At 34.6% G+C, this 23344-nt stretch overlaps 1 protein-coding gene across 1 annotated transcript in view; it reads right to left on the bottom strand.

Annotated features, from left to right (window-relative positions):
- Positions 1-23344, bottom strand: part of SENP7 (SUMO1/sentrin specific peptidase 7) — a 159745-nt gene that overhangs the window by 6462 nt on the left and 129939 nt on the right. The window contains exons 12-20 of the mRNA XM_023762090.1: positions 21483-21489; positions 15050-15229; positions 13763-14025; positions 11422-11555; positions 9508-9624; positions 5956-6078; positions 3811-3903; positions 2624-2751; positions 1006-1058 (exon numbers count right to left, since the gene is read on the bottom strand). Coding sequence (XP_023617858.1) covers positions 1006-1058; positions 2624-2751; positions 3811-3903; positions 5956-6078; positions 9508-9624; positions 11422-11555; positions 13763-14025; positions 15050-15229; positions 21483-21489 — 1098 coding nt within the window. The remainder of the gene's footprint in view (positions 1-1005; positions 1059-2623; positions 2752-3810; positions 3904-5955; positions 6079-9507; positions 9625-11421; positions 11556-13762; positions 14026-15049; positions 15230-21482; positions 21490-23344) is intronic.

Raw genomic sequence — 23344 nt, 5'->3', positions numbered from 1 at the left:
AAGCAAATTTAACCTATGCTTACATACATTCTCTACCTCAATAAATAATGTTGGTAGAGACATATTTCTTCCCTCTGAAGCACAAAAAGCAGAATATTAATGTATATTAAGCGAAAAGGATGGATATTTTTTGTTGATAAATTTGAGAAACAATAGGTCAAACAAACATTTCTTTAAAGCAGAACTTCTCAGTATCTTTATTATTCTAATATAACAGTGAATCTCTAAGACAGAAATGGCATCCAGGGTTTACCCAAATTAATGGACCTTAGAATCCCTTTTTATCATAAACTGCATCTTAGAACAAGTATTCCAAGGAACCCAATTTGGGAAACCTGGCTTAAAAGCAAGAAAGAACTCCTTATCCTGCCACTGTGCCAATAGAGAAGGAAACACCTTCCTTCTGCCTACCCAGTTCCAGTGACAGTTAAGACACAGGCCTGTGCCAGGGAGGCTGCTGCTATCTATGCTCATCAAAAAGTCATTCGGTGGCTACCTTAATCGATTAAGACACCAAATATAGACCATGCATACTAGTTTGGAGGCCCTTATATAGAAAAGTTAATGGTAACTATCTTAATCTCAGAAGCCATGTGGGTTGGCCTTGATTCTATTTTGAATAATTGTTATCAATAATTCACAATAGAAAGTAGAATATAAAAATATGCTTGCTTAGTTTATTAATTACACTAAGTTCAAAAAATTGCTAACATAAGGAAGAATAAAAGTAAATCTGACCCACAGAAACAAGAAAAGTAGTCAACTAAGATGATCAGATAAACTACTACAAAACTAAACAAACCTAAAGAGTTAAAGTAAGTTAAATAGATGCAAAAAGAATGATAATATCTCATGTTCTCTTTTCTACTCCCACAAAATCCATCAAAGACTTATAGGCAGCAAAAATTTAATTATGGGCACCAATGTCCCACAGCTACCTAGCTATGCTGTATTTTACAGATTCATGAGTTTCCCTTCCTTCAAATCTATAAAGAACACACTTACTTGGGAATCCACTGAACCCAAGGATGGTGCTGAAGTAGTACGTAGATCTTTATCTAGTTAGAAATAACAAAGCAGTTATGAGTCTTTATGTCTAATACAAAGTATTTAGATAAGCATAAATTCTAATTTGTATGTATATAGTATTTAAAGGGGAAAAAATACCTGGGATCTATTTAAACTTTTTCATGGCTGAAGTTATAAACAAAATTCAATCAACAGATAAAACTGACTATGGTCAGCTATTATCAGAAAATACATAAACCCCAGAGCCAAACCTAAAATACCAGTTAGCTGGGTCAGTTTCTTATAAAAAAGACAATCTTCAAAAATGGATCGCTAATCAAAATGTCTACTGTTTCTATTTATTTTTTAAAATATATTTTTATTGATTTCAGAAAGAGGAAGGGAGAGGGAGAGATAGAAACATCAATGATGAGAGAGACTCATTGATCAACTGCCTCCTGCATACCCCAATTGAGGATTAAGCCCGCAACCTGAGCATGTACCCTGACCGGGAATCGAACCATGACATCTTGGTTCATAGGTCAACACTCAACCACTGAGACATACCAGCCAGGCAAAATGTCTGCTGTTTTTAATATGGAGGAGCATTAATTTGCCTAGTAATGGTTCTTATAACCTATGATCGATCATACAGTGTTTCATACATATACTTTTTAAGAAGAGAATGATTAGAGAAAATTGAAAATAATCAGTTGCTTTACCAGATACACCCCCCTCTACCCCCCCTCCCCCGCCCCCCGCCAGATTTTGGTCAGTGTTAATAATAATGACTATTATTAATTCTGCTTGCTGCTTGGGCTACAGCTATAGAGCATATAATTTTGATTTTTCTTCTTCAAAGAAAGTAGGCTTAATTGCTTGCTTAATTGGGTTGATAACATAAGAAAAATCAAGGCAGAATTATAAGAGACCCATATTACCTAGCCAAATTACTGTGTCAACAAAAACTGTGTTACTTTATATTAAGAAAAAATGGGGAGGGCATGAGTGAGGGGGGTTGGGGGATAATGGGGCATGAGGACACATATGTAATACCTTAATCAATAAATAAATTTTTTTAAAAAGAAAAGAAAAAATGGGGAATTTCAAGCTTGACTGAAGATCCATGGCATGGATCCTTAGTCATGCTGGCAAGATTATGCTATAAAAAGTACCATGATGAAACTCAATATAAAAGTATATCAAGCCGAAGCCGGTTTGGCTCAGTGGATAGAGCGTCGGCCTGCGGACTGAAAGGTCCCAGGTTCGATTCCGGTCAAGGGCATGTACCTTGGTTGCGCGCACGTCCCCAGTGGGAGATGTGCAGGAGGCAGCTGATCGATGTTTCTCTCTCATCGATGTTTCTAACTCTCTATCTCTCTCCCTTCCTCTCTGTAAAAAATCAATAAAATATATTTAAAAAAAAAAGTATATCAAGAATTATATATTGTCTATATAGGAGGCTGGGCATCTATCATGAAAATTTCAGATTTCTTATTCTCCTAATAAGTTTAAAGATAATAAATAACTATGCTATCTTTTAATGTCATAAGGTTTCCTCTAATCATTCCATTGCTGTTGCCATTAAAAACACCATTTACATTATGTTTATCACCTATTGTTTTGTTGTTGTGTTGGGATTGCTGAGCCTGGGATTGCTGGGGGGATACGGTTTGTGGAAAATCTTCATACACAGCTTCTTCTAACCACGGAAAACAAATGACTGCAAGATACCAGTGAGACCTGTTGAAAAAGAAATACAATCTTAATAACACAAAATCTAAACAATGCAGAAGAATATATCCTAGAGCTACAGCTAAGAAAGGGGGTATGACAAACTTTACATTAATTTTGAATAAGTCAATTATAATATCTGATATAATACAGAACACACATCCCAAAACTAATTAAGAAGTAAGACTACTTAGGATAAAATCTGAGTAATTCAAACTTATTTACTTTCATATAGTTAGTGTTTTCTGTCGAGGATCTGCTATAATAAATATACTCGAAGCATAATCATTTTTCTATTAGTTCTTAAAGAGCTTATTCTCAAATATTTGAAGATTCACGCTAAAATCTTTTGATCTTTTCTTGAGCTCCACCCCAAAAAAACATTCAATGTCTCAGTCATTACAGTTTTGTGCTCATTTGTCATTTTATTTTTTTCACTATATTTACAATATAACCACTGTCAAAACAAAATCCAAGATACATAACTCATTATTTTAGCTAATGAGTGGATTTAAAAACTATGGTACATCTACACAATGGAATACTACACTGCTATAAAAAGGAGGGAACTCCTACCATTTGCAACAGCATGGATGGAGCTGGAGAGCATTATGCTAATCGAAATAAGCCAGTCAGAGAAAGATAAATACCACATGATCTCACTCATTTGTGGAACATAATGAACAAAATAAACTGATGAACAAAAACAGATCCAGAGACAGAGAAGCATTGATCAGACCATCAAACCTCAGAGGGAAGGCAGGGGAAGGTGGGTGTAAGGTGGAGAGATCAACCAAAGGACTTGTATGAACGCATATAAGCCTAACCAATGGACACAGACACCAGGGGGGTGAGGGCATGAGGGGGACTGGGGGGGGGGGGCGCGCAAAGGGGGATAAGGACACATATGTCATACCTTAATCAATAAAGAAAAATAAATAAATAAATAAATAATAATACCTGGGGTTAATATACCCACACTTTTTACTGATCATCTATCTAAATACACCCCAAATATTTTTTCTGCACTCCCTCCAATTTTGTTTTGAAATGACCAGAAATACTCACGATTCATTTACAGGCACAAAGATGTAATCTTTATTAAAGATGTTTATGTTGCGAGTCCATGTTCTTACCCTTTTATGTCTTCTTTGTGCCATTCTGGGAATATGAAAGATAGATATATTTGATATATAAATAATTAAAAATTTAAGATAAGGATTTCAAGAGTCATTTTTATAACTGAAAACTGCTAGGTTTAGTTTATCTAACCATCCTTTTCAAGATATATAACACACTAGAAAATTATCTCCTTTTATTAACTCCTGGGTATTCTTAAATCTGATCCCTGTTTATAAATAATGTAATAGAAGAAAGGCAACAATTTATAAAATGTTATGTAGATTCTACAAGTGGCACAACTGAATAAAAACAACTAAACCTATTTATCCTGTTTAGTTCCATCTTCACATGGTATAAAACACTATTATTAAACCTTAACAGAATTGTCTAAATGTTATATTTGTGAATAGAAAGGTGTTTTAAAACATAATTAAAGAGGAAGAAGGAGGCATATGTTCTTAGATCTTTAAAGGTGACACTCGTCTCCCTTCATTTCATATATAAAGAAACTATGAGAATGAGTTAAGTATATCCATCTTTCATTTTATTTCTTCAACAAATATTTATTAGGTTCCTAAGAACAAATAATAACATCACCCACACTAACCTAAAGGAATTTTTTTAAAATGAGGGCAGAAAAAAAACCACAACAAATAACTAAAATATAAGCGTCATAAGGAATTACACTACAGATCTAGGAAAGCCACGTATAAAAGGGTTGGGACAAACACAAAAAACAAATATGGAATCGTTTATTTTCTTTATATCAGGGGTGGGGAAAGTCCACGGGCCTGGTAAGGCTTGAAAAATCATTTGGTCTGGCCCTGCCATGGCAACCACAGGTGGGACTCGAAATTCAATAAATCTAGGAGCTTTTTTCATAGCAACATAAATTTATATTAAGTGAATTATACTAAGTGAATGATGTTATAAATATCTAATGACCCTTGGCAGGAAAAAGGTTCCCCACCCCTGCTTTACTAAATCCATCAGGGAAGTTAAGGGAAGATATCAAACCAAGTTTGGATGTCAAAAAATAATTTTAGGAAGGGGATGGCATTTAACCATGGCATAAAGGAGGTGGTATGTGACTTCTGGATCAGGGATCCATCCCTTGAAGAACCTCTTTTTATGCAGGGAATTAAACAAATCATTAAGTTCTTAAAGATTTATATACCAAGTAATATAGGAAATAGACATCTTTGCCCAATATCTGTTCATCTGACTAACCAAACTTGCAAGGGTAGACATGAGAAGATGGGATCCAGAAAGGGCTAAAAGATGTGATAGGAATGAAGACTATATGTAGAAGACTAACTTCATAAAATAATCTGGAGTCACATGTTCACTGAATTTTTTTATTTCAGAATGGCCCAACCATTACAAGATTATAAACAACTGCTTTCCTCTAGTATATAGTCTGTTAATTTTCCATTTGAAAATCACAAGGATGCCAAGTTTTCTGTGTTATGTTAGTGTTTGGTAGATTCCTGATTATGTTAACTTTATTTGATTGGGAATATATTACACATAGGATGGGGCAAGGAGATTAGGAGGAATATGGGAGCCACAGATTAATCTTATTCTCAGTTCCTAACTGTGTAGAAAATCCTCAATCAAATGTCTAACAGTTCTCTCCCCTTTAAATAATATACATTATTATTTATATTTTTCTTTGAGTTCCTAGCATGTACCAAGCACTGAGTAAAAGGCACTAGGGATAGTAGAAAATAAGGCAAATAAAGTCCCTGACCTCATGAAGCTTATACTTTAGGGTGAGAAACTGTCAGAATTACTGCCCATGGTGGAAGGTAAAGAAGAAATAACCTAGTTTCTTCCTTCCTTCCTTTCCAACTCCCAGTGTCCCCCCAAGGAAGTGCAATTGGAAATGAAGCCTGCAAGAGTCAGCCTCCCTGTGAGAGGGAGCAGCACCATGGAAGGGTGAGAATGTCTCACAAAACAACAGGCCCAGCACCTATACAAGTGGTAATATTACTCATCAAGGGAACACTATACGAGGTTATTTCATTAGAAACATCAAAATGGTATATTTGCCTCTCAAAATGTAAGTACATTGGAAGATAGACTTACGAAAGATTTGGATTATCTTCTGTTAAGTTATTTTCCTTTCTCGTCAAGCATTTATAGAAAAAGCTACTAAAAATGTGACTTCGTTCAACAAGTTCACTTGATGCCTTTTCCAATATAAGATACCTGGTAAAGTAGCAACACCACAAAATTAAATTATTTTCAGATTTTACCTGGTCTTCCCACTATTATCTTATGTGTTCTGGGAATCTTCATTTTTATATCCAATTAGATTCAAAGCAATCTTGCAATTTGCTCTGATTTCAGTTCTTTTTGTTTTTTAGTTACTTCAAAGTCCTGCACCAAGACTGTTTAAAGCAGAAATTGCCCACTTATTCATTTACTCACTTAACAAATATTTATCAAATGCCTAACATGTGTTGAGTACCATATTTATACTACAGACACAAAAGAAGAGGAAAGAAAAAAATCTTAATTCTGAAACATGACTAATCTCTAAATTCTTAGTTCACTTCTATACTAAAAATCCTTCAATATAAGATTATAATTCAATCATTGAATAATTAAACCTTTCATGATCAGAGAATTCAACTATTCCTTTTTTTGTTTGTTGTTAAAACTCACCTGAGTGTATTTTTCCCATTGGTTTTTTAGAAAGTGGAAGGGATGAAAGGAGGGGGAGAGAGAGAGAGACATCAATGTAAGCAAACACTAATTGGTTGCCTCCCACACCGCCCCAACCAGGGCTGGGAATCGAACCCAAGACCCTTAGATACCTGTGCCTGTGCTCCAACCACTGGGAAACATAGGCTAGGGCAGAACTCTACTATTTTTAATGTTTATGCCGGTTTGAAAATTACCTTATAATTATTTTTTTAAAAAAACTTAACAGACAAAGAAAATGTGAAGTTTTTCTATAATGTGATTATGGGAAAGATATACTACAGGGAAGGAGACACAAAGAATGCTTGATCTGAATGATGATTAAGATGGGTGTATACATATGTGAACATCAGCTTTATACTTTACTACTTGAAAGTTATTCATCAATTTAAAAAATAAATAGAAAGTAGCTTAAAAAATAAAGTTAGAATCCCCTCTGAAAATAAGGAATATATATATAGGCAGTTCCATGAAAAGGAAGTATAGAAAAATACTATTAAATCTGCATTAAAAATAAAATTTTATTAGTTAATTCCAAAGAACATATTAAAATACAAAAAAAATGATCCATTTCATCTCATAAAAAATAAATTTGATACTATTATAGAATACAAAAAATAAGTAAGATTCAAAGTGCTTAACCTTTAGAGGGAGAATAATTATAAAACTACCAAATAACTTTAAAATAAGGCAAAATAGTATAAGTACCATAAAAGAGATACAAATGAAGTTTTATGTGAGTTAATAATAACTGTTTAGAAGATCAGGAAAAGTTTCACAAAGGTACCACTTGAAAGGAACCTTGAAAAGGAATAAAATTTCAACAATTTGAAATAAGAGGTGAGAATTCCAGGAAGCAGGAAAAACAGAGCATTAATACAGAAGTGTGAATAGGGATGGGCTTTGTTTAGCAAACTGTTTATAATTCAATTTTGCTGGACTATGTAGTACATATATGTATAAGGCTGAAAAGATAGATTGGTGTAATATTATCAAGATCCTCAAATGCCAGACTGTGTTTGAACTCATTTTGACAGGTAATATTACTAAAAGTTCCCAAGAGTTGCTTTCTTAGGGCAGTTTAAGAAAAATAAAGTTAAAAAAAAACATACTCAATAGACAACAAAACAGAGACAAAAGATCAGGGAGACTACTTAAAAAGGCAGAATTACAATTTAGGTGAGATAAGGAGTACTAGAAAGATCATGACAACAAAAGAGATTAAATGAACTTGAGAGACAGAATCTGTTAAAATTGGCAACTCAATATGTAGAAAGCGAATGGGGGGGGAGAAGGATAAAGAGTCCATGATAATGAAGACTTTCACTCCCAGTCTAGATAGAATAATAAGGATCGGATTTACCCTTCTGCTTGAAAAAAAAAACAAAAAATTAAAAATGTAAAACAATCGTTTTTAAAACCCTGGACATCAGGCAACAAAGAACAGTGATCTTTGAGAAACGTGAAACAAGGTAAGCTCCACTAATGCCCCGGTACTGCCTAGACAGTTTCCAGGCTGCAGCACAAGGAGTAACCCATGAGGCCTGACAGACTCCCCGAGTTGAAGAGATGGATGTGAGTCAGAAGAGACCAAGGCAGCCAGGGTTCGCAGATCTGAATATTGGAAAGAAAAGAACTGTCTGCATAGAGAGCTCCAAACATCTTCAGAAAGTTCTCCTCAAGTAGTCAGCAGCATATTGATCACTGTACGGGTGTAAGGAAAATACCCAAGGCTGGGGGGAAAAACTACCAGAAAAGATGAGATAGAACCATACCCAGCATTTCCACAGGCCATGGGAATAATGCCTTTTCCTACCAGCCAGGCTGGCATACCTCATGATTCATGAGGCCCCGGGTAGAACACTCTGAAAGGTCTTTCCTCAGAGGTCAGGATTAATTTGTTGGTCTTGGCTAACAAATCACAAAAAGCATGACCCTTAAAAGCATCAAACTGCTTCCAAAAAATCTGTGTTCCATAATAAAATTCAATTAATATTTATAGGAATACAAAAATGCCCATCACCCAATAAAAAATCACCAGACATGCAAAGAAGCAAAACAAAACAAAATAAAAACACTCACAATGAAAAGAAAACCTGATCCAAAACTGACACAGATATTAGAATAAGTAGAAAAGGACAATGAAACAGTTATCATAACTATATTCCAAACAGTTACTATAACTAAATAGAGACATGGAAGATATAAAAAAGGACCCATATTAAACTTCTAGAGATTAAATCTACAATGTCAAGGATAAAGAGTAAATGCTAGTGTAAGATTTGGGGCCTGAGTGACTAGACTAAGTACTGGATTATCAGTAAAACAGGGCTTAGGTAAAATGACAATAAATTTAGTTTGAGGGGGTTCAATGAAATAATTAGAGACATCTAAAAGAAGTGAAGGGATACAGTACAAAATGAAGGCTAGAAACAAATTACCTTTGCATGAAAGTTGAAAAAACTTCCCTATCCCTTCAGCTTGGCTATACAAAAATTTGAAAGTTATTCTTTTTTAAATAGTGGTATGGATTTTTTAAATGACTGTTAACTCTTAATTGTGCTTAAAGACACAATAGATAACTACACAGAGTTGCTTCTTTTCAGTTAGTTCCCAAAGTGATTTGTAATTATGTAAGTAGTTCCTTCATCACAATAATAGTCAAAGAAGAATAAATCAAAAACAAACAAAAACTAAAATAAACTAAAAAACAGTAGTTCTTCTGAAGTACATAGTATCTATTGGAAATAAGGGAATACAACTGAGTTAGTCAACTCTAGAAAACCTTTGTAGACAAAAAATTTCCAAATCTAGTATCGTGGCACGTTACTTTTATCTAGAGTTAAATACTTCAGATATAAAAACATTTACTTTAAGATTCACATCAGCACCTGTAAAACAAATGAGAAGATCATTTAGCATTGTACTTACTTAAGGTAGAAATCAATAATTACATCATTAAGAAACTCCCCTTCTTCTAAGCACTCCAGATCTTCACTAGTTACTCCTAATCCCCCCTTGGTAGGTGGTGGAGGATATACAATCAACCTTAAAAGTAAAAATAAAGTTAAAGTATATTGGTATTAAAAATTCTAATGTCAAAAAGATTTGTCATATGGTACAATAACAGGGTAATAGTATTCAATAACTAAAATATGTAGAGTGAAAATTATTTGACAGGATACAAGCAATTATATTTTCCTCCCTTAATTTTCACAAGCTACTTATAGTAGTCTAATTGAGCATCTTTTCCTTTCCAATCCTTCTCATGTAGGCTGGTCTCAATATCTGTTAAATCAATAGGATATATCTCACAATCAATCACAATACCATTGAGGATGTCTATCTTCTGTATAATTTTTAACTTTCAACAAACTGATATAATAAAACCACGGATGATTTTCCTATGGTATACTTTCCAACTCTAAATGAATCCCTATTCAGATTCCTAGTTCCTTTATATTCAGAAGAGCCAGCAGTCAAAAACTATGCTCTATTGGTAGCTAGTCTAAGCCAGCAGCTGGGTAATGGAAATAATAGGGAGCTTAAGGAGGCAAGTTTCCTATAATAAAGAGCTTATAATGTAAAACTTAAGAGAACATAATGGAAAGAAATAATTAGAACACAATCAAAAAGAAGTAGAAAACAGATGACAACTAATTAGGCATCTTTCTTCTAATATCCTCTCTTGAAGTTCAGAAATAAGACCAGTAGCAGCTGTGAATTCATAACTATAATCTTGGCATAGACAGGTGCACAAATCTATACTAATAAAAGGTAATATGCAAATGGTCATGACGCCCTCATGCTGTAACGACCGATCAGCAGGAGGCTGCATTTGCAGCAGGTGTGGGTGGACAGGGCTGCGTGCGCGGAGAGGCCAGGACGTGAGGCTGCATCCTCCGCCTGGCACCGGCTGGGGACGTGACGCTGTTATTGTTTATTTATTAATAAATGTATACATTATTTTCATATACATTTTACTAATTTTCTTTCATCTCTGACACTTCTATTATAGAGAAAGGGCAAATAGCAATATTAAAATATTTCCTCTAATTAATTCCCTTTTAATGCGCACAAATTTCATGCACCAGGCCACTAGTGTAGTTAAATAATAAAGGGATAATATGTACTTCCTTGAACTAGAAAAGATTTAGAAGATAAAAGTCATCTGCCAATTGACTTAATCTTTGATATGCACGGCACCTTAAACCAAAAAGAACTGTGGAAATTTTTTAAATGCTAATCTTTATAGTTTTCATTTATTCGCCTATTTTCCTATCCTGTGCTTTCATGGTGGTGGTTTTTTCCCCCTAAAACCAGAAAAGGAATTACATAGAGAATTAAATCCACCCTCCAAATGCACAGACACCCGATTCTGCCTTCCCACTATGAGGAGATATATAAAAGATGAAATATAACCAAAAAAAAGCAATTTCTGAAAGGGAAAGTTCTGATAAATTCTAAAATACCTTAAATTGAGGCACACTTTAATAAATAATTTCATTTTCCTATTATATATTCAGATATAAAATATATAATCTTAAAAATCATACATTGCTATTTAAATATTTTCAATAAATGCTTTAATCTTACAAAATTTTATAGTTTGGCTACTATTTCTGTCTTATTAACATAAAACTAAATGAAATGGCACAATTGTTTTACCTAATAAAAAATTTTTTAACTTTCTCATAAATTTAGAAAAAACATTATTTTCATTATTAGCCATTTAGTGTGAAAGTAAAACTCAAAACATTTAAAAAGGTAAACTAAAATCAGCAACATGAGTGAAAACGACTAGTGTGCCCACCTATTACAAACAGGACATGATACAGTACATACTTCTGAACAGGTCCAGTGTGCCTGACTTCTCGCCATTCTTCATCTGGGTTAGTTGTAATAGAAAGTGAGTAGCAACCGCTACTTTGCTTCTGCAGGAAGGTGTAATTAGGTTTGGCTGCATCTATATTTGAGGGCTGACAGGAAATGGGGAGAAAAGTCTCCTTATAGATACATAAATACATATAAACTCTGAAAAGAACAGTCAAAACCTAGACTTGTAAAGAGAAAATGTGACTAAAAAAAATCCAAATCACGATATTATATCTATACTTTTAAAATTTCTGCAAAGATATAAGCATCAAAATAATACTATTGATCAAAAGATACTTTACATAATCAAAGTTTCAGTTGAAGTGTTACTTATAAATCTGAGCTTTATAATTAAAAGAGAATCTGTGCAGCTCAAAATGAACAAAAGAGGTGATACTATAATAGAAAAAATTTTAAAGAGGGACTGAGTTTATAATAACATAAATTGATATTCTATTATTAAATGGAAAAGTAGAATGTAAATTTGTATATACAATATAGTTAGCATGCAAAATTGTTACAATCCTATATAATAAAGAGGTAATATGCAAATTGGCTGTCATGCCCTCACAAGATGGCGGCGCCCACAGCAGGGGCAGGCCAGCAGCTCCCTGCGCCTGCCGCCAGAATCCCCACAGCCCCACCGGGGCCTTGGATCCTCCTGCACCCCCCACTGACTAAGGCTCAGGCAAGCAGGGCCAGCCAAGGCGCAGGCAAGCCTTGGATGGCGGCTGCCCAGACACCCAGGGCCAGCTCAAGGCTCAGGTAACCAGGACCGGCCAAGGCTTGCACTGCTGGCTGTGGCAGCAGCAGAGGTGTGATGAGGGCGTCGTCTTCCCCTGATCGCTGGGTTGCCTCCCGCCCCTGAGGGCTCCCAGACTGTGAAAGGGGGCAGGCTGGGCTGAGGAACCCCCCCTCCAATGCATGAATTTTCATGCACTGGGCCTCTAGTGTATACATAAAGAAAGAAAATCTCACACCTTGTCTTCCTAATGTGGCTTCCTACAAGCCTTCTAAATAACAGATTAGCCCCTGACCAGACTGTCCTGTGTGTAGGTATACATGCACATGCATGCTCCACAGCAAACTTAATAAACACGCTTCTCTCTAGAGTTATTATTTTTTAAAAGAGCATATTTAAACTTACTATGAATTGTTTTAAGGTAATTTAGACTTTGCAGAAAACAAGCCTCTCCCAGATTCCAGTAATATTAACATCTTATATAACCATAGTACAATTATCAAAACTAAGACATTAACCCTGGTATAATATTATACGGTAAATTACAGACTTTATTCTGATTTCAACTAGTTTTCCACTAATATCTTTTTCCTGTTTCAGGACCTTACAATGCTTCAATCTTCCCTTATCTTTCATAACTTTTTTTTTAATATATTTTATTGATTTTTTACAGAGAGGAAGGGAGAGAGATAGAGAGTTAGAAACATCGATGAGAGAGAAACATCGACCAGCTGCCTCCTGCACATCTCCTACTGGGGATGTGCCCGCAACCCAGGTACATGCCCTTGACCGGAATCGAACCTGGGACCTTTCAGTCTGCAGACCGACGCTCTATCCACTGAGCCAAACTGGTTTCGGCATCTTTCATAACTTTTGTATTTTTAAAAAGTATCAATCAGTTATTTTGTAACCTGGTTTCTCTGGGTTTTTTCTCATGATTAGATTGAGATTATACAGTATTGGAAGAATACCACAGAAGTGGTGTACCCTTCTCGGTGTATGATGTGACAGGTATTATGTCAGAATGTCTTATTATTGGTGGTATTAACTTGGATCACTTGGGTTAAGGTGATATCTGCCAGGATTCTCCACTGTTACTACTTTTTGTAATTAATAAATATATTGGGGAAGAGATTTTGAGATTATGCACTTATCCTGTTTCTCCTTAAATTTTCAGCAATTAAATTTAGCACCTAATCATACTATGATTTTTCTAATGATGGTTTTATATTTCTCTCATTCTTTATATTTATTAATTGGAATACTTTTCTAAGAAAGACGTGTCCCTTATCCATCATTTATTATTTATGTATTCATTCATTAATTCAGTTATTTATTTATATAATTATAAATTTTTTGGTATTCATGTTATTCTTTAGTTATAATCACATACTATCATTACTGAGTTTGCTGATCAAACTGTTCTAGCTTTGGCACTGGGAGTTCTTTCAGGTTGGCTATTGTGCCCTTTAGACAAAACAGCATTTTGAAATCAGCCTAATTTCAATGAAAGAATTTTCACCAAACCTTCTCCCACCCCCTCACCAATTATATTAATCATGTGCTAACCTGAGATATTGATTGCATCTTTGTTTCTTCAGCAGCAGCAGCAAGGAAGGAACAAGTTGAAGCACAGTAATAATGAATAAAAGAACTTTCTTTCGAAGAAAGGTTCTGAAATAAAGGAAATGCCTGAACCCAAGACAATGGATAAGAAAGCTCTAATTCTCCAGTGGTTGTACTTATTTCTGTCATAATATCTTTCAATTTCAATTCTTCTCTTTGTGAAATAGGATTGTGTAGCTCAAGGAAAATGAATTCACTGGATTTTGCTATTAAAAAAAACAACAACAATTTTTATCAATAGCGTTGTTTTTCAAGTGTATTATAATTACAATAACTTGACTATATTTAACAGTAAGGATGGTATATAACCACTAGCAAAGTAATCCAGGCAAATTAAATGCCAAAATTGGCCATTAGTAACTAGAACCAAAATTGACAATTTTTAGACTCCTTACTGCATTAGAATGTAAACTCCACAAGGATACTGACCTCTGTATTTCCAGGATCTGGTGTTTAGGAGGTCTACTAAATATTTGTTACTGGATGTATAAATAAATGAATGAATGGTAACAAAGGAATTCATTATTTTTCTCTACCCTCCTCCATATATCAAATTTATTAATTTATTAATTTAAAAAATGTTCCAAATACTTCCTTCAATATCATTTTCTTTAATCAGTCATTTCAACAGTGGTCTCAAATGACATTCTCTTCCCTGATAATGATTATAAATGGCTAATTATATTTCTCCAACTTCTCTATGTAATCATAAATCTTCCCAATTAATTTTGAATTAGGATAGCAAAATAACTAAATTTAAACACATATATCTGTAAGTATTATGGGAACATACAGAAAAGTACTCAATCCAGTCTTAGAGAAAGGATATATAAGTAAACTGAGTTTCTCTTTAGAAACTAAATAAAATGTTGAAGTTAAAGACTTCTGTATTTTATTTAACTTTGTCACTAATTAGCTCAGTCACAGTTCATTTCGAAATCAGGGCAAGGAACTCATAAGAAAGGCAGCCAAGGATGGTAACTGACTAAAATATAAGGTATTCCTTTTATTTTAGAAAATGTCATTTGATTGAGTAAAAGTATCAGGAGAAATTATGTGAATAAATAAAATAATTTATCTTACATAATATTAAGGGATAATTTTTTTTAATTTAATGAACTTAATTTCAAATCAGTGAAATTATATCTTATTAAATTACTTTAGAAGAAAACTATTTATTTACAGGACTTCTCAGGTTATCCTGACATTCAGAAATAATTTTATACTCACATTGCTGGCTTAACATAGAGTTTTCTAATTGGGTGTGAATGTCCTGAAGATAATGTGATGAGACCCAGAGGAAAAGGATAGCAAGACTCCTTTTACTGTGATCATCATCCTTACTTTTCCATAATCCAAACCTCTTTAAATGTGTGGTATCCACTCGCAATAAAACCTCATTCAAGGACACTAAAAGAAATAAAATACAACAAATTAATAAGTTAATCTATTTAGGAATACAGCACTTATACACTATCTAATCTATTTATATAAAAGCCTGAGCGACCGAACGACCGAACAACCAACAACTGGTCAACCGATCACTATGAAGCGCACTGACCACCAGCGGGAAGACACTCAATGCAGGAGCTGCCCCCTGGTGGTCAGTGCGCTCCCATAGCAGGAGCACCACTCAGCCAGATGCCAGACTCAGGGCTCATGGCTGGCCGCCGTAGCCCCAAGAAGGCAGCAGAGCAGCAGCAAGTCTACTGAGCTGCGGTGATGGTGGCAGGCACAGCAGGGCCAGGATGAGCAGGAATGGCAGGCAGGAAAGGCAGGTGGCATTAGACTGCAGGTTTTGGCCCGATACCCACAGGCTATGCTGAGGGACCCCACCAGTGCACACCAGGCCTCTAATATACTATATTTTCAAAAAGAATTATTTTTCAAAAACATAATTTCCAGTGCACTTCACTGAACTTAGATGAAATTCCCCAAACAATATTATTACAGTAACAAATACATTACAATTAGAAAAAACCAAATAATTAAATGGTAATTAAATGTAGCAATTTAGTCTCTTGCACTATATGATCTCAGTTATATCCAGGAATGTAAAATATGAAATTAAATTTCCATAGCATAAAAAACCTTGTCCAGAGAGATTTCTTACTAAGAATTCCACTAACACTAGCAAAATGGGAAGAAAAAAAAGACTATCTTACTAATGTAGAAAAGTAAGCATAATATAACTTAGAAAATTATTTCTATCTTGGTCAATACTATCAACCAAGCCTCCAAATGCTATCATAAGCCAATTTATGCCTCTCTTTCTTCTCCCAAAACATCTGCAGTCTAATTCTACTATACAGATTAGCCACTATGAAAAGATTCTCAAGAAGAGTATATATGAGCTTCTGAGTGGTCTAATATGATACTTCTTTTTCAATTCTTGCAGGTTTTACTTCTCAAAACTTCTAGGTAATCATTCTGAATTATCACTCTTCCTCCCTCTTGCTATCCTAAAAGAATCCACTCTGAGGACCTTTTTTTAAATTCAAAGGAATATATAAAACTGGTATAAAGAAGTCCCAAAGGTCATCCAGTACAACTTTAAGAAAACAAGCAGCTAAACTAGGAATATAAATATCAGCTAAGTATAAACCCAGGATAGGTACTGACTTGAAATAAATTTCTTAGCACTCCTCCCCTCATTATCTCCTGGAACCTTCCTACTCAAATGTAGTCCTCAGCCTCTGTCATTGACATCACCTGGGAGCCCGTAGAACTACAGAAAATCCGGCCCCACCCTGGATCTACTGAATCAGAATTGTCAGCTTAACAAAAAATCCCAGGTGATTCATATGAACATGAAAGTTTGAAAGCATTTTACAGTAGGCATTCAAATACTTATTAACTAGTTATTATCTTAATGTTCCCATGCCAGCCATTCTTTTTTTACTTTCTCTTCTAAATTAATCCATTTTAAACATCTCTTTATTTCATATTTCCTCCTTCTTTCTTTCATTCTTTCCTTCCCTTACTCCATTTCTCCAAGTCTTTTTCTTGTTCCTTTTCTGCATTTCTTTCTATTTACTCTCTGCTCCTGTCTGCATGCATACCAGCCTACCTTTTCTCTCCTCCTATCCTGTCCTATTTTACCCTATCTCCCCTCTTTCCTTTACTCTCTATTTACTGACTGCTTTCAATAGACTATCAATTACCTATCTATGGCTCTATCTATATTTTATATTCCTACCTACCTAACCTTCCTATCTATCTATCATCCATCCATCTTATATTTTACTGTAATATTTTAACTGACTTTTTAGATTTCTTTCCCCCGCTTTCCAAAATTGCACTTTTCTTACTAGTTCCTCCTTTTCAAACCCTGTTTCTCATGCTCACATTTTCTCACTTCTTTCATATTTTACTCTTTCCTACTGATTCATCACTCTATTCAAACTTCTCTTTCCTCTCACTTCCTCCCTTTGTATCTTCCCCCTTCCTTCTTTTATAGCCTTTTACAATATCTTTCCTGACTCCATTTCATTTCCTTTTTCTTTCTCTATCCCTAGCCTGCCTGTGTCCTGCATGCCTGCCTGCCTTTTCTTCCCTCTTTCCTTCCTGACTTCATTCCTTCTTCCCTCTTTTCCTTCACTCTTTCTCTCTCCCTCTCTCCCTTCCTCTTCCATTCCTCCTTCCCTCCCTCCCTCCCTCCCTCTCTCCCTCCCTCCCTCCCTCCTTCTCTACCTTTCTTCCTTCCATTCTTTTTTACTGGTTCTCCTTTAAATAATAAAAAAAAAACATTGTTATTTTCATTTCTATCCCTTTTGTTCTTTTTCTCATTACTTTGTACAGTCTGTCATATTGGCTTATACCTTTTAAAGTCCTCTCTCTTCTCTCTCTCTCTCTCTCTCTCTCTCTCTCTCTCTCTCTCTCCGTCTCCTTTCTCTCTAGCTATCCTTCTTTATTTTTACTATATTTTTTAATACTCACTCTCACTTCTTTCCAGCTTATTATTATATAATTAACATATAACACTATGAGTTTAGGTATAAAACATGTTGATTTGATACACTTATTTATTGCATTGCAATTACCACCCTAATGTTAGCTAACACCTCCATCATATCACATAATTACTTCATTTTTGTGCTGAGAGCATGTAAGATCTACTCTCTTAGCTACTTTCAAGTATATATTTAGTATTATTAGCTATAACCAATCTGTATATTAGACCTCCAGAACTTATCTATCTTTGAATTGAGTTTTTACTCTAACCAACATCTCCCCATTTCCCTCCCTCACCACCCCCCCAGCCTCTGCCCTGGTAACCACCATTCTAGTCTCTGTGAGTCAGCTTTATTAGAGTTCACATATAAGCAATATCATGCACTATTTGGCTTCTCTCACTTAGCATAATACCTTCAAGGTCCATCCATGTTGCCCTTGTTTCTCATGGCTGAATAATATTCGTGTGTGTGTGTGTGTGTGTGTGTACACACTACATCTTTACCCATCCGTTGATAGACACTTTGATTTTCCTATACTTTGCTACTGTTAATAATGTTGCAATAAACATGGGGTGCACATTATCTCTTCAAATACTATTTGCATTTTCTCTGGATGTATACCCAGAAGGATTACTGGATCATATGATAATTCTACATTTAATTTTTTGAGAAACTTCCATATTATTTTCCATAGTGACCGCACCAACTTATATTCCCACCAACAATGCACAACACTTGTTATTTCTTGTCTTTTTTATGACAGCCAATCTAACAGGTGTGAGGTGATACTTATTGTGTTTTTGGTTTGCATTTCCCTATTGATTAGAGATGTGGAGCATCTTTTCATGTGCTTATTGGCCATTTGTAACTCTTCTTTGGAAAATGTCTACTCAATTCCTTGGCCCATTTTTCAATCAAAATATTTTTTGTTTTTTTTTTTTGTTTGTTGAGAGGTTTGTTGTTTGTTTATTATTGAGTTAAATGAATTCTTTATATATTTTGGATATTAACCCAAAATCAGATATGTGATTTGGAAATATTTTCTTCCATTCTGTAGGTTGCCTTTTCATTTTGTTATTTCCTTTGTTGTACAGAAGCTTTTCAGTTTAATGTAACTCCACTTGTCTATTTTTGCTTTTGTAACCTTTGCTTTTAGTGTCAAGTCCAAGAAAAGCATTGCCAAGATGGATGTTAAGGAACTTACTGTCTATATTTTTTCCAGGAGTTTCAGGTCTTACATTCAGTCTTTAATCCTTTTTGAATTGTATATAGTAAAGGTAGAGGTTCAGTTTCATTCTTTTGGATGTGGCTGTCGAGCTTTCCCAACACCATTTATTGAAGAGACTATGGTTTCCCCATTATATATTCTTGGCCCCTTTGTTAAAAATTTATTGACCACAGACCCGCCTGTGTGGCCCAGTGGTTGAGCGTTGACCTGTGAACCAGGAAGTCATGGTTGGATTCCTGGTCATGGCACATTCCTGAGTTGCATCCCCAGTAGGGGGCGTGTCAGGCAGCTAATCAATGATTCTCTCTCATCATTGATGTTTCTATCTCTCTCCCTCTTCTTTCCTCTCTGAAATCAATAAAAATATGTTTTAAAAAAAGAAAAACAGCTTTTAAATTTTTCCCTTAAAAAATAAATTTAACACTATCCTGGCTGCTGTAGCTCAGTTGGTTGGGCATCTTCTCATGCGTCAGAGGGTTGCTGGTTTGATTCCTGGTCAGGGAATATACAGGGTTACAGGCTAGGTCCTGGGTAGGGGATGTGCAGGAGACAGCTGATCAATGTATCACTCTCACATAGATGTTTCTCTCTCTCTCCCTCTCTTATTCTCCTCCCTCTAGAAAATCTTTTATAAATTAAAAAAAGAAATTTAATACCATCATAAGAAATGTTTACCTTATTACCAAAATTTCCCCTGATATTTGGTTTATTCTGTTATAGAGCTATGGCAGGCATTGAAAGTGAGAGTTGTCTATCACTATGCCTACCCACTAATAGGGACCTTAGCAATAGTATCCTAATTTTATTTAGTAAGCAAGGTACCGAGCTTTTCAAAACTCTATTTCCTAGCTTCCTTTGCAAATAGATGTGTGGTCATATAACTAAGTTCTAGCTAGCAATATGTAAATAGAAGAAGTTAGGTGGCATGCACATCTAAAAAGGCTCCTTAAAATTAAGGGCAAGAGATATGTGGTATGTGCCCTGTTAAGCATTTCCCCCTTCCTCCTGCTTTCTACCTGGAACACTGACATGTTGACTGGAGTATAAGCTGCCATATGGACCATGAGACAAAATTGAGGATGAAAGTCACATGTCAGAAATGAAAGAGTCGAAAAATAAAAAAGCCTGTGCCCCTGATGACCAAAATACACTATACCAACCCTTTCAGCCTGCTTCTGGGTTTCTTCTATGTGAAGAAAAAAATCACAGCCCAACATAATTAATAGCTAATATAAATATGGATAAGTCAAATTTGCCCTCAGCTGCATTAGAAAAGGAATACACATTCAGACCCCTAGCTTTCCCATCTACAAGAAAAAAATTTATATGCATGTCTTGTTTTTTAAAAAAAAATTGTATACAGAAACTTAGCATAGATTGGATTTGGGGAAGAAGACTACTATTGTCTTCTTCTATTATAAAATCAAAAACCCATTACCACTGACAGAATATTTTTCCATAATTTTTCATTTAAATCATCTTTTAAAAATCATACAGCAAATAGAGATCCAGTATTGCTTTTCCCAACTTGTCCAATATTTATAAAAATAAATATTTTCAAAGATTTTTTAAAAGCATATGGGATAGGAAAATTATTAAATAAAGCAATATTTGAGACAAATTAGAAATATTAACTATGAAAACATAAAATGTCATTTTTGAAGTTTGTAGCATAAGAATATGAGAGGTAGCTCTGCTACACAGGTAGAACTACATCCAACTAAAAAGCTTCTGCACAGCAGAGGAAATAAAAAAAATAAAAAGGAAACCTACAGAATGAGAGAAAATATTTGCAAATCATATACCTAATAAGGTGTTAATATCCAAAATATATAAAGAACTCTTGAAACTCAACAGCAAAAACAAATAAACAGTTCCATTAAAAAGTGAGCAGAGAAATTAAATAAATATTTTTCCAAAGAAGACATATAGATGGCTAACAGGTACATGAAAAGGTGCTCAACATCACTACGTGCAAATGCAAATCAAAATCAAACCACAATAACATATCACCTCACACCTGTTAGAATGTCCATTTTCAAAAAGATAAGACAAAAATGCTGGTGAAATATGAAGAAAAGAGAATCCTTGTGCACTGCTGATGGAAATGAAAATTGGTGCAACCACTATGAAAAATAGTATGAAGGTTCCTCAAAAACTTAAAAATAGAGCTACCATATGATCTAACAATTCCACCCAGGGTATTTATGAAAACAAAACAAAAAATACTAATTCAAAAAGATATGCACACTCCCAGGTTCACTGCAGCATTATTTACATAGCCATATGGAAAGGACCTAAATGTACACACACACACACACACACACACACACACACACACACACACACATTGGAATACCATTTAGCCATAAAAGAGAATGAAATCTTGCCATTGGTGACAACATAGATGGATCTTGAAGACATTATGCTAAGTGAAATGTCAGACAAAGAAAGACAAATATCACATAATGATACTTACGTAGATTCTAAAAAACAAAACAAAAACAAACAAAAAAAAAAAACCCACCAAGCTCAGAAATTGAGATCAGATTGGTGATTCCCAGAGGTGGGAAAAACGAGGTAAGTGAAATGGATAAAAGGGTCAAAAGGCACAAACTTCCAGCTACAAAATAAATAAATCATGGGGATTTAATGTACAACATGGTGACTATAGTTCATAATACTGTATTGCATATTTGAAAGTTGCTAGAAGAGGATATCTTAAAAGTCCTAATCACAAGGAAAAATCATTTTTGTAAGTTGAAATAGGAATGCATATTTACTAGACTTATTGTAGAGATCACTTTGCAATACAGTTTACCTGTGAACAACCAGAAGGTTATGGGCACCAGTATCTAGTACCCTTCCCCCGCCAATACCAGTGTCTGCAGATGCTCAAGTCCTCTATATAAAATGGCATAGAACAATGGCTCTCTGCATTCCAGGATTCCCAACCATGGATCAAAAATAACTGCTTTCAATCTACAGTTGGTTGAATCCACAGATACAAAACACAGAAACATGTAGGGCCAACTGAAAAAAATAATCCATGTATATGTGGACCTCTGCAGTTTAAATCCATATTGTCCAAAGGTCAACAGTATATACAATATCAAGTCATTATGTTGTATACCTAAAATTAATATAATGGTATATGTCAATTATACCTCAGTTTAAAAAAATTTGATACATAACTCTATTACATAGGTCTTTATAGCTTATCTTTTCTGAAATTATTTCCTTTTAAATCACAGGTCTTTGTTTCTGCTAAGTAGCTAATATTATATCATCTCATAATAACTTATCAAAATTTCCTAATTAGGCCTATCAATATATTTCTTCTTTGCCTTATATATTCTTACTATTTACAGTAGCTTCCTAATTAATAGATTCATTATCATACCACAAAGCTGTGATTTCTGTACATGGGTATCTGGGGAGTTCAATTACATTATTTTGATCACATCTTCAGTCTTGGAACAAAAGTTTCCTGTTACCTGGTTCATTTCTAAAATGCTATTTGTGTATATACTTTCCTTTTCATTCTTCTCTCTCACAAGGTATCCTTTATAAGCTGCTTATTACTTGTTTTCTTATTGTCATTATTTATTCTGAAAGGTTTTCAGTTGGAGAGAGAATGAGAAAATGGCCTGAGTCTTTACAAGTTGCAGGTATATCTCCCAATCTACTTTGCATTATTCAAGTAAAAAATAGTATTTAAAAAAAATCTCTCTTAAAAAAAATCTCTCTTAACCTCTATGTAAAACATTTCACCTGTTTGTATACATTAAAAATTTCCCTATGCTTCTGTCCTTACAGTTCCTATTTTTCCCTTTTTATATATACCAAAACATGTCTTGCTATCAAAACATTTCTGTTAAGCCTAAGAAATTATCATGAGCCCTAACAGGTTTGGCACACTGGATAGAGCATCAGCCTGCGGACTGAAGGGTCCCAGATTAGATTCCAGTCAAGGGCATGTACCTTTGTGGACACATCCCCAGTAGGGAGTGGGCAGGAGACAGCTGATCGATGTTTCTCTCTCATCGATGTTTCTAACTCTCTATCCCTCTCCCCTCCTCTCTGTAAAATATCAATAAAATATATTTTTTTAAAAAAATAAATTATCATGAATCCCTTAATACTACTTTACTTGAAGTCATTAAAACAATAGTATGCTATTTTCAGTATTTTTAAAACATTTTAACTCCTTTTGAAGCTGCTAAGAAAAAGCATTATGTTGAAAAACATTATTAACCTTGGTTTTATTTAAATTCTATACTGGAAAAAAAAATGGAAAACTTGTTGCAGAAAGATTTCAGAATTTTTGCTGACCAATTA

The sequence above is a fragment of the Myotis lucifugus genome, unplaced genomic scaffold, assembly GCF_000147115.1.
Source record: "Myotis lucifugus unplaced genomic scaffold, Myoluc2.0 scaffold_231, whole genome shotgun sequence".
Taxonomy (NCBI): domain Eukaryota; kingdom Metazoa; phylum Chordata; class Mammalia; order Chiroptera; family Vespertilionidae; genus Myotis; species Myotis lucifugus.
This window is presented reverse-complemented; position numbering and strand designations above follow the sequence as displayed.